At 46.8% G+C, this 16,897-nt stretch overlaps 1 protein-coding gene across 1 annotated transcript in view; it reads left to right on the forward strand.

Annotated features, from left to right (window-relative positions):
* Window positions 1-16,897, forward strand: part of GSTO2 (glutathione S-transferase omega 2) — an 87,856-nt gene that overhangs the window by 57,572 nt on the left and 13,387 nt on the right. The window contains 5 exon segments of the mRNA XM_057505389.1: window positions 10,816-10,887; window positions 11,156-11,264; window positions 14,440-14,591; window positions 14,594-14,661; window positions 15,587-15,712. Coding sequence (XP_057361372.1) covers window positions 10,816-10,887; window positions 11,156-11,264; window positions 14,440-14,591; window positions 14,594-14,661; window positions 15,587-15,712 — 527 coding nt within the window.

Consider the following 16,897-nt stretch of genomic DNA (forward strand, 5'->3'; position numbering starts at 1 on the left):
TCCCAAGCCTTCGCTCAGATAGGGACCATGTTTCCTTGCTCTGTGCTTGGCTTCCCGCTGACCCATCCGGGCCACCTAACCATCTTCTAGATTTGCATGAGCATTAACCCCTGTGGCCTGGCCCACCAATCCTGAAACTGTATAGGAGTCACTCAACTTTGGCAAATGCAAGTCTGTGTAACTGGGAGATAATGCTTATAAAACACTAAACAAAACTAGTAAATAAAATAAAAATCACAAAATTATGAAAGAGGAAAAGGAGGAATGCTACCAAGTAAACCCTGCCCCTGAGGCACTGGCCAAAGAGATGTACAAGCCAGACTGACTGGAATACTGGTCTACCTGGCCGGTACCTGTCCACGGGTTAGAGGACCACAGAAATGAACAAAGACCCCGCTATTGGACCTCATTCCCTGACTCCTCCTGCCCTGCTCCAGTGCCACCTTTGCCAAGCATAAGCTGCCTTCTCATCTTTGGTTCCCATGTGGCTTGCCCAGGACGCAGGGAACATATCTCTTCTAGTGTGCATGATGTTCACAAAGTCTCCTTGCAAATTAATAAACTAGCATTGTTTTGTACGCCCAATTCTGGGAGCTTGTTGAGGTGGCTCAGTAGCCCAAGTCCAAACTATCCTGAAAATACTGGAGGTAAAGTTTCTCTGAGTGTGCACAGCTAAAAGCCAGACCCTGGGACAGTAGACATGACCCAGGTAAACACCACCCTTAATGGGAAATCTACTGGGCACCAGCTGGCCCTGCCCAGGGGACATCGATACATCTTAGTAGCTGAGAAGCTTAGTTTGTTTAAAATACCGACTATAGACTGTAGTAGTAATATGCTCTACTCTGTTCTAGTCAATTAAATGCTGAGATATAAAGGGTGGAAAGTAAGTGATCATACATAAAGGAGCTGTGAAATGGAGTTTTGGGAAAGGTTTCCTGAATGAGCTAGGGAAGGACATTTGTGGGTGAACAGGACCTGGATGGGGAAGGGAAGAGGGTACACGTAGGGACTGGGGGATGGGAAGCTGTCTGGACCCTCTCCGCCTTGTTCCACTCCTGGGGACATTCTCTGCTTAGGTGAGGGGCCCTGCATAGCTGTGGTCTCCCCCATCCCACCACACACATCATACCAGAAGGCACTTACTCATCACCCTCATGCCAGGCCACAAACTGGATTTGCCACCCCACACCGCCCAGTGATTAAGTAGGAAAGACATTAGATGCTGGGGCTCAGTCTCCCATCAGCTTTCAAAGCCAGACTTGATCTTTCTTTCCTTGCTTTCTGCTGCCAGGTAAGTTTTCTATTTTCCAGGACACAGTTAACACCCTTGGTTGTCCTCTCTACCACCACTCCCCAGACCTCGAGTATATCACAAACACCTCCGAATTACTGCATGAGCTTCCTGGGAGGAAGGGAACCTGCAGGTTTTATTTAACCCACCTAGATGTTTAGGAGCCTGCTCTAGCAGCTCTAGCAGCTCTAGGAGCCTGCTAGAGCTGGTGTGAGACCCTGCTTCCATTTCCAGTTGGCGCCTACTCTTGGGGCAGTGGATTCCAGGCATTCCTTCTCTTGGTGTGCATTCAAAACTCCATGAGGCCACCAGATCGCTAGCACAGCACCTTGCACATCATAGGTGCACAATAAATACTTGCTTCATTACAGAATGAAGGCTCTCTTTGACCCCCTGAGCCTCCCCACCCATCCAGTAAGGACATGCGCATCCTTGTCTCACTTTCCTTCGGGGGTGAGGGTGGAAAAGGGAAAGCCCATTTTCTAAGCTCCCCGTCACGGCTCCAGACTGCTCTTCCCCTTCTCCCGTCACATTCAGGCTGTAGAAAGGAGGCTCAGAGCCATGGAAGCTGCCAGAGGCCCTGGAAGAAGCTGTGCTTTGTTCCAGGTCACAGCTCAGAGAACTAAACAAGACTGCAGCTGTCTGCACTGCACTGTACTGTATTCCCTGCGGCCGACCCCAAGGCCTGAAGACCCTCCATCTGCCCTCTTTCCCTTGCCCACTCTCTCTGCCAGACACACCTGTGGTACTCCTCCTGTGCACCTTCCCTTCAATAGGCGTCTTACAGTTGGGGTGCTTCTTGTTCCTCCCTGTCTACCTTGAGGTGAAGGGTTCTTCTTGTTCCTCCCTGTCTACCTTGAGGTGAAGGGTGGTTCTGGTTCCTCCCTGTCTACCTTGAGGTGAAGGGTGCTTCTTGTTCCTCTCTGTCTACGTTGAGGTGAAGGGGTTGCCTTGGCAACAGGGATGTCCCTTGTGAGGTGCTTGCATTCCACTGATGTCACAGAGTAGGCCACACAGATGGAGGGGGGATGCACATTCTACAGGAAATATTCACAGACCCCGAAACTGCTCATGAGGTTCTTACAGACCTCTTGGGCACTCCAAAATGACCCTCCTTCCTCTTCTAGAAAACCTTCCCTCCTCTCTGTCCCCTCTGGCTGCCTGTGCAGGACATGCATCAAACCTGACTTTCCCTTTCCAAGAGTTGGCCAAAAAGTCAGGACAAGCAGCTTTGTCCTCCACTCTGAACAAACCAAGCGCAAGAGAACCGATAACTCCTTCCCTCTCACCATCTGGGGCAGTCTGGGTCCCCAGTGCCTTGCCCTTTCCCCAAGCTTTAGAGGAGGGAGCAGTGGCACTGATGGGGACGTTGGGGGCCCAATTCAGTAGAGAATATAGATCCTTCATTGACCACTGTTGTCTTGAGACGCTACTACTGCCTGGATTATGGGTCTGTGCCGGGCACGGTGCTCAGCGCTACCTATGCATGTCCTACAAAGGGTTATTCCCATTTTACCAATGAGGAAACTGAGGCTTGGAATAGAACATTTGCCCAAATACAGAGAACATCCAACTACTGAGCAGGGAGTCAGGACGCAGCCCAAGTCTGCCGTACTTCAAAGCCCATGCGAGTCACACCTCCTTGGTTTGGCGCTCCTGGAGACTGGCTTACTAGAGATGACCCATGAGGGGAGCCCTTAAAGCCCAAAGAGGCCATTTGGGCTGGCCAGCTGGCCTGAGGCAGGCAAAGCAAGCACGACCTTCGGACAGCTTCACTGCATGCGCACGCTGGGGCTGCAGTAAGTGGTCAGCCCCGGCCCTTCCACTTTCCCAAGCCTTCGCTCAGATAGGGACCATGTTTCCTTGCTCTGTGCTTGGCTTCCCGCTGACCCATCCGGGCCACCTAACCATCTTCTAGATTTGCATGAGCATTAACCCCTGTGGCCTGGCCCACCAATCCTGAAACTGTATAGTGTAGGGGCCGGCCTACATCCGAGGCTGAGTCCCACTATGGCTGAACACCGCCCTTCCACTCTAGTTGACCAATGCCCTAAGGTGGCGCACGCTTCCTGGGCGCCGCCCTGCCTGGTTTGGTGGCATTAGCATAAGGAAGTTGCTCCTATAGGCTTGCATGATCTTGATCACCATAGGCCAGCTTCCTTTATATAAGGCATAAGCAGGAAAGAGAAGCACTCTCTCACTCTCTCACTCTCTCACTCTCTCACTCTCTCACTCTCTCACTCTCTCACTCTCTCACTCTCTCACTCTCTCACTCTCTCACTCTCTCACTCTCTCACTCTCTCACTCTCTCACTCTCTCACTCTCATTCTCTCTCAATCTCTGTCTCTGTCTCCTCTCATTCTTCCTCTCATTCGCTCCCCCCGGCTGTTGCTTCTTCTCACTCACCTTCTCCCGGCCTTCCGAGCAACAATAAACAACTGAAGTGAACCAGGTCTGTGTACGTATCGCTGTCGTCACCGCCACAAGGGGTGAACGCGGTATCTGGTGCCGAAACCCGGGAGTTTTTTTCTCCAACCACCCAGAGGAGAATCTGCCGGACGCGGACGCCATAAAGCTTCTTACCCTGAAGCAGTACCTGTGGACCCCGTTAGGAAGGATTGCTCGGGAAGGCGCCTCAGATGAGAAGGGTGAGTGGACCAATGAGCAAAGCAAATGTAGGAGTAGGAAAGGAGATAGCAAGCGGCTGTGGTGGGGATTTCTGTTTTGTCTGTCCGTCATAGTGTTCTTTGTTGTACTGTTTTGTTTTGTCAAAAATGTTATGAAAAGTTAGGGCGCCAGTGAAAGTTCGCGGGAAAGCGACGAAGCCAGGAAAGTTCGCGGGAAAGCGACGAAGCAAGGAAAGTTCGCGGTATAGCGACGAATGCAGGTTAGCGATAAGAGTACCCTTTACCCATACACTTAGAAGTAGCCTTTTATCCTTTAATCGCTAACATGGGATCTGAAGAGTCTCGAATTAGAGTAGAAGAGCCTTTGAGAGCACTCCTGAGGGCCAACGGAACCTCATTAAAAACAAAAACCGCAAGGGCTTTCCTCCACACAGTGGAGAAGCATGCTCCGTGGTTCCTAGATGCAGGAAGAATCACTACCCCCGTGTGGGAAAAGTTAGGCGAGGATCTGCGCAGCGCAGATCGCAGGGAGCCGCTCCCGGCTGGGACGCTCCCCATATGGGGGCTGGTTAAGAGCTGCCTAAAGGAGAATAAACCTAGTTGTAGAGAAGCCATAAGGGAGGGAGAGGAGATTCTTGAGGAAGTGAAAGAGGAAAGAGCCTCTGCGAGAGCATCTGAAAGTGGATCTACACAGGGGGGGTCCTCTGATGAGGAAGAGGACCAAGAATTATCAGGAGAAGAGTTAGAGGCTAGGGCTGCTCAGAGAGGACATCGGCCCACATTGTGCTCCTCACTGAGCCGACTGAGAATAAGCAGAGAGGAAGGAGAGACTAGCTCAGCCCCTCTCCCCAATAAGAGCAGTAAGGTAGAAGAGATTGTGCCAACCGCCCCAAATTATCCATTTTGCTCTCCAACCTATAGAGCAGAGCCACCCCTTTACCAGAGTTACTCATATTGTGGTGGCCAGGGGTGCCAAGAACAATTGGGCAAGAATAGATGGAGGGAATGGCTAAACATGGAGGGGAATGCAGCCTTCCCAGTAATAGAAGATCCAAACACCCAGCAAAGATACCATCAAGCCCTAGATTTTAAGCTTGTTAAAAGCCTAAAGGAAGCTGCCATCACCTATAGAGTGCAAGCAGCGTTCACTGTGGCCATAGTGGAGTCATTAGCCACTCAGAATCTAACACCAGATGATTGGGCTAATGTAGCCTGAGCATGCCTTACTGGAGGTCAGTACCTGCTATTCAAAACTGCGTGGGCAGAGCTTTCTCAAGACACTGCCCGGCGCAACGCTGCCGCAGGGAACAATCAGTGGAACCTAGAGATGCTAATGGGCACAGGACCTTACCTAGGACAGCATAATCAGATAAATTACCCTCCTGCTGTGTATATGCAAATAGCTACAGCAGCTGTCAAGGCCTGGAAAACACTCCAGGGCATTGGTGATTTACAGGGTCAATTATCTAAAGTACTCCAAGGACCAAATGAGCCTTATGCAGACTTCTTGGCAAAGTTAATGCAAACTGCAGGCCGTATATTTGGAGATGTTGACACAGCAATGCCCCTAGTAAAACAGTTGGCCTATGAGCAAGCAAATAAATGGTGTAAAGAGGCTATCAGGCCTTGGAAAAATAAAGATTTAAATGTGTACCTCAAAGTTTGCAGGGACATCAATGACACATTAGTGCAAGAGCAAATTGCCGCAGGGCATCTTCAAAGTTCTACTTCCCCATTTAATACACCCATATTTGTCATAAGAAAGAAGTCAGGAAAATGGAGATTGCTGCATGATTTAAGAGCTGTAAATAATCAGATGATTCTCATGGGATCAGTGCAATTAGGTTTACCATTGCCTATGGCCCTGCCAAAAGGTTGGAAATCAATTGTAATAGATATCAAAGATTGTTTCTTTTCCATCCCTCTTCATTCTGAGGACTGTAAAAAGTTTGCCTTCACTGTACCAGCCATCAACCATGATTGCCCAGATGAGCGGTATGAGTGGAAAGTGTTGCCACAAGGCATGGCAAATAGCCCTACTATGTGCCAGTTGTATGTGCATGAGGCCCTGGCAGAAGTTAGAAAAAAGTTCCCTGATGTAATTATCTATCATTATATGGATGATATTCTCTTATGTCATGAAAAGAATAGTAAAGTAGAAGAAGCCCTCTGCTTCTTGCAAGCACACTTTAAGATATGGGGTCTGGAACTAACACCAGAGAAAATACAGGCAACTTGCACCAAACAGTATTTAGGAATTAAATTGGAAGATACTATTGCTAGGCCATTAAAAATGACCATAACAACAGATCAATTAAAAACCCCTAATGATTTTCAAAAACTACTTGGAGATATAAATTGGGTAAAGCCATTCCTAAAGCTTACAGATGAAGAGCTCAGTCCATTATATGAGACACTGAAGGGCGATTCTGATTTATCATCTCCGTGCTCTCTCAGTAAGCGAGCCAAGGAAGCCTTGAGCCTAGTCCAATCCCGCTTGCAGCTTGCCCAGGTAGATAGAATAGACTATGGCAAATTGCTATTCCTTATAGTGATACCCAGTAATAATAGCCCAACAGGGGTACTTTGGCAGGAAGGGCCAATTCTCTGGGTATATCTGGCCCACTCTCCAGGAAAAACATTAAGATGGTATCCTCAGAGTATAGCTGATTTGATCATCAAGGGAATCAGGACAGCTATAAAAACATTTGGGATTCCCCCAAACATAATAATAACGCCTTATACTGCTGAGCAGATTGAATGTCTTACTGCATGCTGTGATGCATGGGCTGTTGCTTACACCATCACCAATGCTTCCTTTGACAACCACTACCCAAAACATCCTTGGCTACAGTTCTGCCTCTCTAATCCCGTCATCTTTCCTAAAAACACAAGATGTAATCCCATACCCAAAGCCAAGGTGGTGTTCACTGATGGGTCAAAGAATGGCATTGGGACTGTGGTCACTGGTGACCAATCTTGGACATTCAGTTTTCCAACCACTTCAGCCCAACAAACAGAGCTGTTGGCTGTAGCACAAGCCTTTACGCTTTTCTCACAGGAACCTTTTAACCTTTTAGCAGATAGTCAGTATGTAGTGACTGCTGTGTCCATCTTAGAGAATGTAAGTTATATTAGCCAGTCTTCCCCCGTTGCCAACATTTTTAGAAAGCTACAACAACTAATATGGACTCGATCAGAACCTTTCTTTATTGGACATGTAAGAGCCCACACTTCCCTCCCAGGACCCATTGCTGAGGGAAACAGACGTGCCGATGCCCTGACCCGTGAGTTTAACATCTTAGTTCTATTTGACCCTGTAGAACAAGCTGCTCAATTTCACAAACAATTCCATGTCAATGCACATACCCTTCGCCTAAAATATAATATTACTAGAGACCAAGCAAGAGCCATAGTAGTCAGTTGCAAATGGTGTGTCACACTCCTACCCTCCATCTCAGAAGGAGTTAATCCAAAGGGACTACTCCCCAATCACATTTGGCAAATGGATGTTACCCATATTCCAGAATTCGGTAAGATGAAATATGTCCATGTGTCTGTAGACACCTGCTCAGGCATCATTTTTGCCTCTTGCCATACAGGAGAAAAATCTAGAGATGTCATATCTCACTGCCTCCAGGCATTTTCGGCCTGGGGAAAGCCCAAACATTTAAAAACTGACAATGGGCCAGCATATACATCCCAGTCGCTCCTCAGCTTTTTAAAAACAATGGATATCACCCACACCACGGGCATTCCCTATAACCCTCAAGGGCAAGGCGTGGTAGAGCGCGCCAACCTGACCCTTAAAAATGTTCTCTATAAACAAAAAGGGGGAATAGGGGCAGACTTCAGATCCCCCAGAGACAAACTTAACATCATATTGTTCATTTTAAATTTTTTGACATTGGACAAAGATGGCCACAGTGCAGCAGAGCGGCATAATCGCCGTTCCAGGCCTAAAGACATGCCCGCAGTTATGTGGAAGGATGTATTGGAAGGATCATGGAAAGGCCCGGATCCAGTGTTAATCTGGAGCCGAGGCTCTGTTTGTGTTTTCCCACAGGACCGAAACAATCCCATCTGGGTGCCTGAACGCCTGACACGGAGAGTGGCAAGACCAGAACCGGAAGTGCGAGATGCCGATGCCACTGATGCTCATCCTGCTACTGATTCTTCAGCAGGCGATAGCGGAACCCAGAGAACTATGGGGTCTGGTGAAGGCTTGGCCTATTCCACTCCCGGTGACTGAAACTGCACATACCTTTCCTGCCTTTTTCTCTACCTATAGTACACTTAATCTCCCATATCTGCCTTTTGACAGCTCTATGTGTTGCTGGCATTCCTTTTCATAACCTCTCTAAAGCTGCCAATCTGTCCAGGGAATTAGGCAAGATGTTATCCACCAATTGGTCCAGTGAGTTTGATGTGCTCACCACTCAGCTATGGCAAGAAATATTGAATGTTAGTCCCCAAAAGTTAGAGGCGTTGTCTGTAGCTCAGTTTGCTGAAGCCATGCTAAATGCCACCAAAGCCTGGTCAGGCATGGGTGTTCTGTTCCATGCAACGGCAACATCGGAAAGTGCGGATGGCTCTGGTGCAGGCCATGGCAGCTATAGAAGAAGGCATCTCCCCTAGGGTGTAGCACAATATGTTGGACCAGTAGTCAAAGACGGGTAAGATCAGGAGGTACGCATACCAACCTAAGACAGGGTGCAGACCTTAGCTGTCTGTTGCCTTATGACGGGTAAGGATGCTGCACCTCCCTGACAACCTAAGACAGGCATGGTCCCCGAGCCTCATTGTGCTAAAAAACAAAAAAGGGGGAGATGTAGGGGCCGGCCTACGGCCGAGGCTGAGTCCCACTATGGCTGAACACCGCCCTTCCACTCTAGTTGACCAATGCCCTAAGGTGGCGCACGCTTCCTGGGCGCCACCCTGCCTGGTTTGGTGGCATTAGCATAAGGAAGTTGCTCCTATAGGCTTGCATGATCTTGATCACCATAGGCCAGCTTCCTTTATATAAGGCATAAGCAGGAAAGAGAAGCACTCTCTCACTCTCTCACTCTCTCACTCTCTCACTCTCTCACTCTCTCACTCTCTCACTCACTCACTCTCATTCTCTCTCAATCTCTGTCTCTGTCTCCTCTCATTCTTCCTCTCATTCGCTCCCCCCGGCTGTTGCTTCTTCTCACTCACCTTCTCCCGGCCTTCCGAGCAACAATAAACAACTGAAGTGAACCAGGTCTGTGTACGTATCGCTGTCGTCACCGCCACAAGGGGTGAACGCGGTATATAGGAGTCACTCAACTTTGGCAAATGCAAGTCTGTGTAACTGGGAGATAATGCTTATAAAACACTAAACAAAATTAGTAAATAAAATAAATATCACAAAATTATGAAAGAGGAAAAGGAGAAATGCTACCAAGTAAACCCTGCCCCTGAGGCACTGGCCAAAGAGATGTACAAGCCAGACTGACTGGAATACTGGTCTTCCTGGCCGGTACCTGTCCACGGGTTAGAGGACCACAGAAATGAACAAAGACCCCGCTATTGGACCTCATTCCCTGACTCCTCCTGCCCTGCTCCTGTGCCAGCTTTGCCAAGCATAAGCTGCCTTCTCATCTTTGGTTCCCATGTGGCTTGCCCAGGACGCAGGGAACATTTCTCGTCTGCATGATGTTCTAAAAGTCTTCTTGCAAATTAATAAATTTGCTTTGTTTTATACACCCACTTCTGTGAACTTGTTGAGGTGACTCAGTATCCCAAGTCCAAACTATCCTGAGAATATGGAGGTATAGTTTCTCTGAGTGGGAATTTTCATGAAGATATTTAGATTCAGCTAACTTCTGTTGAGCAGCCATTATGTGTTATATATCTTTTTTGGGACTTATATTCTATCCTCTCCAGATTGTTATCATCTTTAGCAGTTTATTCGAATCAGGCTGTAGACTTTTTACGTTGTTTATCCCTAGTAGCTGGTCACTGGGCTAATAATTTCATTTTTCTAAGGTTGCTTTCTATTTTGTAAACCAGTAATCATACTAGATGTCTAACTGAGTAGTTTGGGAATCAAATAAAGTAATCTATGGAAATCAGTCAGTGTGAGTGAGACATATACTTTTCTTTTCTTCTTTACCTGTGAAATCCTACAAAATCCATTTATTTACAAGTAGTTCCTCTTTCACCTCAGTCCTGAAAAAGTTGAAATTATCTTTCCACCTGCTAAATTTTAGGACCTCAGCTGATCAGGGTCAGAGCAAAGGCCAGCTATCTCCTTTATCTCACGTAGGTGGAAATGCTATCCAGTCGGCTCCTGTATTGCTAGGCCGTTGGCAATGTGACCTTAGAAACTGAAAGGGTTTTCTCTGAAATTTATGCTGGGGGTTGGAGAGAGCTTACAAATTTGTCTTTGCATCTAAGTATCTTGTTTCATCACCAATTTTTCAGAGCCAGAACTAGGGTGAGGCAAGTGAGGCAGTCACTGTCAGGACAGGGCAAGAGGTCAACACGGACAAGTTTTTCTTAACTGCTGTATCATGTAGAAGTGTGGCCTTATTAAGAAAAGTGAAAACAAACAAAACCTTTCTCATTTTACAGACGTGTGTAAGTGTCGTAGAAATACAGGAGGGAGGGCTTAGAATGGGAAAGAACATATTAGCATTACCTGGTCAATTCTCATTAAACCCCCTTGAAATATGTGCTGGACTTTAAGTGCCCATTCTTAACGGATTATTGATGTGGAGGTGACCTTCCCCCCGAATGCTCTACTAAAGAAGGGGTTTTCTTGCCCACTCTTCCTACTCTTTAGGCTTTCGAATAATCTGGGGTGATGCCTCTCTTGGTTAAGGTACCCTAGCTCTCGGCTCAGATCACGTCCCCTCTGCCCCCCAGAGCTCAGTGGCTCAGTAATTGAATTTGGGGCAGGAGGCGTGGCTGAGGATAAGAGCAGGACCCTGGGGAAAGGTGAGTCCTGCGGACAGCGGCCTGCGGGTGGGGGGCACTGCCAGGCTGGGGGATGCTTTCTCTGGAGGGAGTAGACCGACCTTGGCTCCCTTACCAGCACAGCGGGGAGGAACTTGATGGGTTCCTCCGCCCAAAAGCCACCTGTGAAATGAAAGTGACATCTCTGGGCCTCGGGAAGCGAAGCACGCGCAGCCGGCTTGGGGTCCTGGGAGGCGGGTGAGCTTATCCAGCCACCGGGCTACATCCCTCCCTCTCCCCTCCCTCGCAGGATGCATACCCCCAGGGCCGGTGCCACAGGGCCTGATCCGCAGCTACAGCACGCTGTTCTGCTCCTGTGCGCTCAGGACGCGCCTTGTCCTCGGGGCCAAAGGCATCCTGTGAGAAGCAGGGGGCGAAGTGCCCCACAGGGGCGGTTTAAAATTAGGGGCACCCTGCTCAGATTCCAGAGGGCTCTCTGTTGCTTTCTACTGAGGCAAAGCCAATAAATGGTTAGCAAAGTGTTCTTTAGCGGCCTTCCTGAGATAGAGAGCTTTTTCTTAGAGTTGTGTTTGTGCCTTAAACTTTTAGGACAACTCAGCATAAACTGAATGATGGTGCTGGTGAGTGGGTTCGGGTTCCCCACCCCATCCCTCCCTTAAAGCTTGTGAAAGAAGGACACAGCTGAGGCCCTGGCTTTCTTTGACTTCTCCATACCGGGTACCCCCGCCCACATCTCAGGCACCTTTAGATCAGCTCTGTTCTCTTCATTTCGCTTTCCAGCTCCAGCATTTTCTTATTTGTTGGTGACTTTCCTCACACCCAGCCCCACCCCTACACTCACCCCCACCTCACCACCACCCCACCCCCAATGGTAAGGTTTCGAGGTTAAGGACTTTTGTCTCTTTTACTCTTGGTCTAGAGGAGGGCCTGGCACACAGTAAGTGCTTAAAAATATTTTTTTAATGAACAAATACTTCCAAACAATGAAATAAAAGGGACTGCTATTGTCAGGTAGCTGCATCTGGGGAGGTCATTCCCTGAGCACTAGGTGAAACCTCAACCCAGGTCCGGGAGAGGTCTTTTCTCTGACTAAGAAAGACTTCTCGAGCAGGCCAGAGGAGTGTCGGTAAGGAAGGAATTACTAAAGTGAGACTTAGCAGCAAATGACAGCAGCTGTGCTGGCAGCAGAGTGCAAGGAAGAGCAGAGGGAGGGAAGGGAAGCTCATTGCATTCCTGCTCCTCTTAGGGCAGATCCCTTGCCCACTCCTGAAGCCAGGGTCCCCTTGAATCTGCACCGCGTGTTAACTAAGCTCCTACCACCCCAGGATATGGGGGAGCCGCAGAGCACTGGATGGAGTCAGATTATCTTCTGAGAACTTCCCAAAGGCAAAGAAAGGAGATCTGGGGGCAGGCTGCTAAAGAGCGTGATTGTACAGCTGCAGTCCCGTCCTGATCACCCAGGTGATGGGAACTTGCAAGCCCAAATCAGAGATCTCAGCAGCCCTTCCCTACTTGTCTGAAGTAGGACAGAGAGAGAAGACTAGTGCTTAAGTCTAGAAAATTGAATGAAGTAGTGATACAAGAAAGACATTTACCACTGGAAGACCACAGAAACAAAATGCAGCAAGTTGAGCAGCAAGAAGTCTTTATTTAGGGCAAAGTACACACTTGAAGAAAGGGGATTATGTAAAACCAACCTCGGAGAGGAGGTGCGGCTAAGGCTTTGGATTCTGTCTTTTAAGGTTTTCAAAAATGGGTCAAAGGGCTGGAGTGGGGGTGTGGAGTAGGCTTTACATGTTGCCTCATGATGTCTGTCTCTGGTGAGAGACATCATGTCACCATCCAGTCTGTCTTCTAGATATTGTCAGCTTAACACAAGGAATTTCTCGATCATGTTCTCCAAGATAGTGGTTACCCTCAAGCAGTGGGAACATATCATTTAGGTCTGCTTGCCCTGCCATAAGACAGGGTAGGTTATTGGCCAATTACCATAAAATACGTTAGGAATCTTACCTCCTACCTCCCTGGTTTTTAAATTGAAATGGAATCTTGGCCTTAAGATGGAGTCCCTGCTGTTCTTACTGTGCTACTTATATCTGAGCATTTTCATTATAGGCAGGAAAATTAATCATGATGCTTGTTCCATGTCTCTGCCCTACCTCACTATCAAGAGGTGCCTTGAAGGTTCTGACATAGAAATGGGTATATGTCCTTCCAGAAGGAATTTTGCAAGACCAGCTCCTGCAGGGAGTTCTGGATTTGGAAGGTAGAGCAACTTCCCTGGAATGGGGACTGTGTAATGCCGCTGGCCTCAAAGCCAGTAGGTTGATAACGGGTTACTCCAGACTTTCGGCTCTTGTCTCGGCGAGTCCATCATCAGGAGATAACTTCAGAGTTTCAGATTCATGTCAGAGAAATACAGAGACATTTTACATAAAATTATGTAATTCTGTTGTGTGATGTGTATAGCATGTATGCCCTGATTCTTCCCTCTGGCTCAATTCTAGTTGACCCTAATGTTCTCTATTTGAAGTAACAATCGCTTGATGTTTTACCCAGAATGAGAAATTGGCAGCTTAGAAATTATTGTAAATATTTCTTTAGGGCAGAGTTTTTCAATGCTTTCACTATTGGCATTTGGGCCAGACAATTCTTTATTATGTGTTAGGGGTGTGGGGAGGTTTTCTGAGTGTTACTGGATATTTAGCGGTATCCCTGGTGTCTACCCATTAGGTGGTAGTTGAATCCCCTCTTCCTCCAGTTATCACAACCAAAAACATTGTATCTCCAGACATTGCTATGTGTCCCTGGGGAATGGGACAAGATCACTCTTGGTTGAGAACCACTTTAGAATTTAAGACAATTACCTGAGCAAAGGATATACACACTTATTTCCTTTAACCTATTTTAATCATATGTGAGCACCTCAATAAACTTTGTAGGCTTGAACCTCTAATAATAATTAAGAAGAAGAATTAAACAGTTATTGCATACTTATATACTAGGCACTGTCCTAAGCACTTTATTAGTATTCACTTATTTGATCTTTACAACATGCCAAGAGGTGGATATAACTATTTCCCCCGTTTTACAGTTAAGGGCACTGAGCACAGGGAGGTTAAGGAATTCAGCCAAGATCACAAGCTAGACTGTCCAGACCCCAGGAGGTTTGATGCCAGCATTCATGCCCATAACTGCTAACACTTAACCATATGCTGTGGTGACCTGTTAAAGGCAGAGTTGTACTTTTGAGTTCTAAAAGCATGTGAGCTCTGAGTCAGACCTACTGGGCTCCCATTCTTGGCTCTGCTACTTCCTAGTGGTGATTTGGGGCAGGAGATTCAACCTCCCAGAGACAGGAATCACAAGGAGCACAGGAGACAAGGCACAGGCAACATTCAACACACACAACTGTAGGAAGGAAGACAATGAATGATATGGCTGTGCATTTTTCTTTGTAAAAGACCTAGATGTTAAAAAACTTACTGCAAATTTAATTTTTATAAATCGATTGCTTCTGCCTGGGTAAGCCTCTCGTTTTTGTTCTGCCTTATTTTCCCTCTGCTTTCTAAGACATGAAGTTATCAACATTAACGTGAGAAACAAGCCTGAATGGTACTACACAAAGCACCCTTTTGGCCAAATTCCTGGCCTGGAGAACAGCCAATGTCACCTGATCTATGAATCAGTCGTCGCTTGTGACTACCTGGATGGCACTTACCCGGGAGGAAGCAGTAGCCCCATGAGCCTTATAAGCGAGCTTGCCGGAAGATGTTATTGGAGCTATTCTATCAGGTATATCCAATGTTTAAAACAACTTACACTCTATTTGGATGTCTTTCCCAAATTTCAATCCATTTTTAAAGCTAAACGATTGGTGAAATTGTTTTGTTTTCCTATGTGCGCCTTAGGAGGATAAGTGGCATAGAATCATAGTAGGTCTATCACCTGGCTTAACTGATAGACACTCTTCCATTTCAACTAGCAGTCTCAAGAGGTATGGTTGTGGTGTAGTTATGACTGTGTGGCTTGAGATAGGAACATTGGACGGGCTGAAAACTGGTAGTGCCTGTATATATCTAAGGGACCTATCTAAGGTTTCAGGTAAAAAAAATAATGGGGTGTGAAGAAGGTAATGCACAGAAGGGGGTTGTCCTTTACGCAGAGCAAGAGTGTCAGCTCTTGGAAAATGTGGAGAAGAAAGACAAGGTGACACCTGTTGATAATGGGAAAAAAATGATGGAGAAATTTAAAAGTAGTTTTCTTTGAAAAGAAGTAAAAATAACTCAGTGATATTAATAGCTGACATGTATTGAGGACTTACGTTGTGCCAAACACTATCATCACTACTTTATAAATGTGAACTCATGTGAGCCTCACTACTGCCCTTTAGGGTGAGTGCTATGATCGTATCCATTTTTCAGATGGGGACACTGAGGCGTAGAGAGATTAATTGCCCCGCCTAAGATTGTACAGCACGGAAGTAGCTGATGAAGTAAGAAAACTGGAGAACCCCTTTTAAAGGACCTTGTTTTACCATGGTGCTGTGGTAAGGGGATTCCTGGCACCACCGGGATGCCCCTCAGAGACAGCTGAGGAGCCTGGGTATGGGTGTCAGCCTGTTAATTAGGGTGACACAGTTTCGGTTGCATTTTTAGGTGGAACAGGAATGTGGAGTTCCCTCAGACTTCTCCACTGAGAGCCTCTGTCCTTTGTTTAGGCCCCACATTTGACCAAGCAGTGGCTGGTACCATTGAGATGTGGGAGACAGTGTGCTGATCTGAAGCCAGCCCTGTGTCAGGAATTCAGCTCTCTTGAAGAGATACAAAAAGAGGCCCCTCTCCTGGTCAGATATAGTGGAAGAAGTGATGCAGCGTCCCCAATCTGCTCCCCCAGACACCCACTGCTTTCACGGACTTATTCTTTCTGCCAAACTTTGATAAGTTTGGCTACTGATCATCTAATTTTAACTTGTGAATGTTTACTCTCCGCTAACTGGCTCTGGAATTATATTCTTGAAAATCTGTCAAGGAGTTGGGAAGGATATGTGGTGAATTTCTTCCTTTCCTGGAGTCACCACATCTGTTAACCACATACAGAGATCTGCTAAGTATGTCTGTATGGCTTCCTTAGCTTCTGCCAATGGGGCCAAGGTTTGGCTGCTAGGAAAAGAGACCTAACTACTGTAAATTTATCTTATAAGGGTTTATTCTCTCACATAAAAAAGGTAGAGGTAGGACAGTTCAGGGCAATTTTGATGGCTTCTTCATGAAGTCACCAGGAACTGAGTAATTTTCTTTCTGCTCTGTCATCTTTAGTGCAAGGCTATTCATCCTCACAGTGAGAAGACAGCTGTTGGAGCTGCAGCCATCACATCTAAGTTTCAGGTTGCAGAAAGGAGAACAGAAAAGAAGAAAATGGCCAAAGGCCATGCCCCTTTAGAGGGTTTTGCCAGAAGTCCTACTCAATGACTACTTAACTATCATTGGCCAGGACTTAATTGTATGGTCATAACTATCTGCAGGAGAGCCTGGGGAAATTACTCTTTCTTCTTGGGACACCCTAAATAAAATCAGGGTACTATAATTAAGAAAGAAGGGGAAAGTAGCTATGGGTGAGCATGGAGCAATCTCTGCTAGCAGATCCTGCATTAACCTGGCAGTAATTGGGCTAGTTAACTCTTACCTCTAGAATAATCTGGGAGGTGGGTCTTTGACTTCCTTCATCTTTGTTCCAGAAACTGATATATTCCTTTTATGGTTGGGTTGTTACTCTGTGGGCAGCCAGACAATGCTGTTCTTTTCTCCTTAAGGGAAAGCTGATATTAATACTCTTCCATTTGACCTTTGTCAAGTGGAAACAGATTGAATCATTTATACTTCCAGCTACCTTGCATTTGTAGAGTTGCAACATTTATAGACGATAAACAGTCATGTGTAGTCAACCCTTGGTCCTGAGACCACAGACTGTGGTCTTGACTCTGGAGGCAGTATGATGTGGTGGAAAGAGTATGAGATCCTCAGCCGGATTT

This window comes from Manis pentadactyla, chromosome 8 (assembly GCF_030020395.1).
Source record: "Manis pentadactyla isolate mManPen7 chromosome 8, mManPen7.hap1, whole genome shotgun sequence".
NCBI classification, from domain to species: domain Eukaryota; kingdom Metazoa; phylum Chordata; class Mammalia; order Pholidota; family Manidae; genus Manis; species Manis pentadactyla.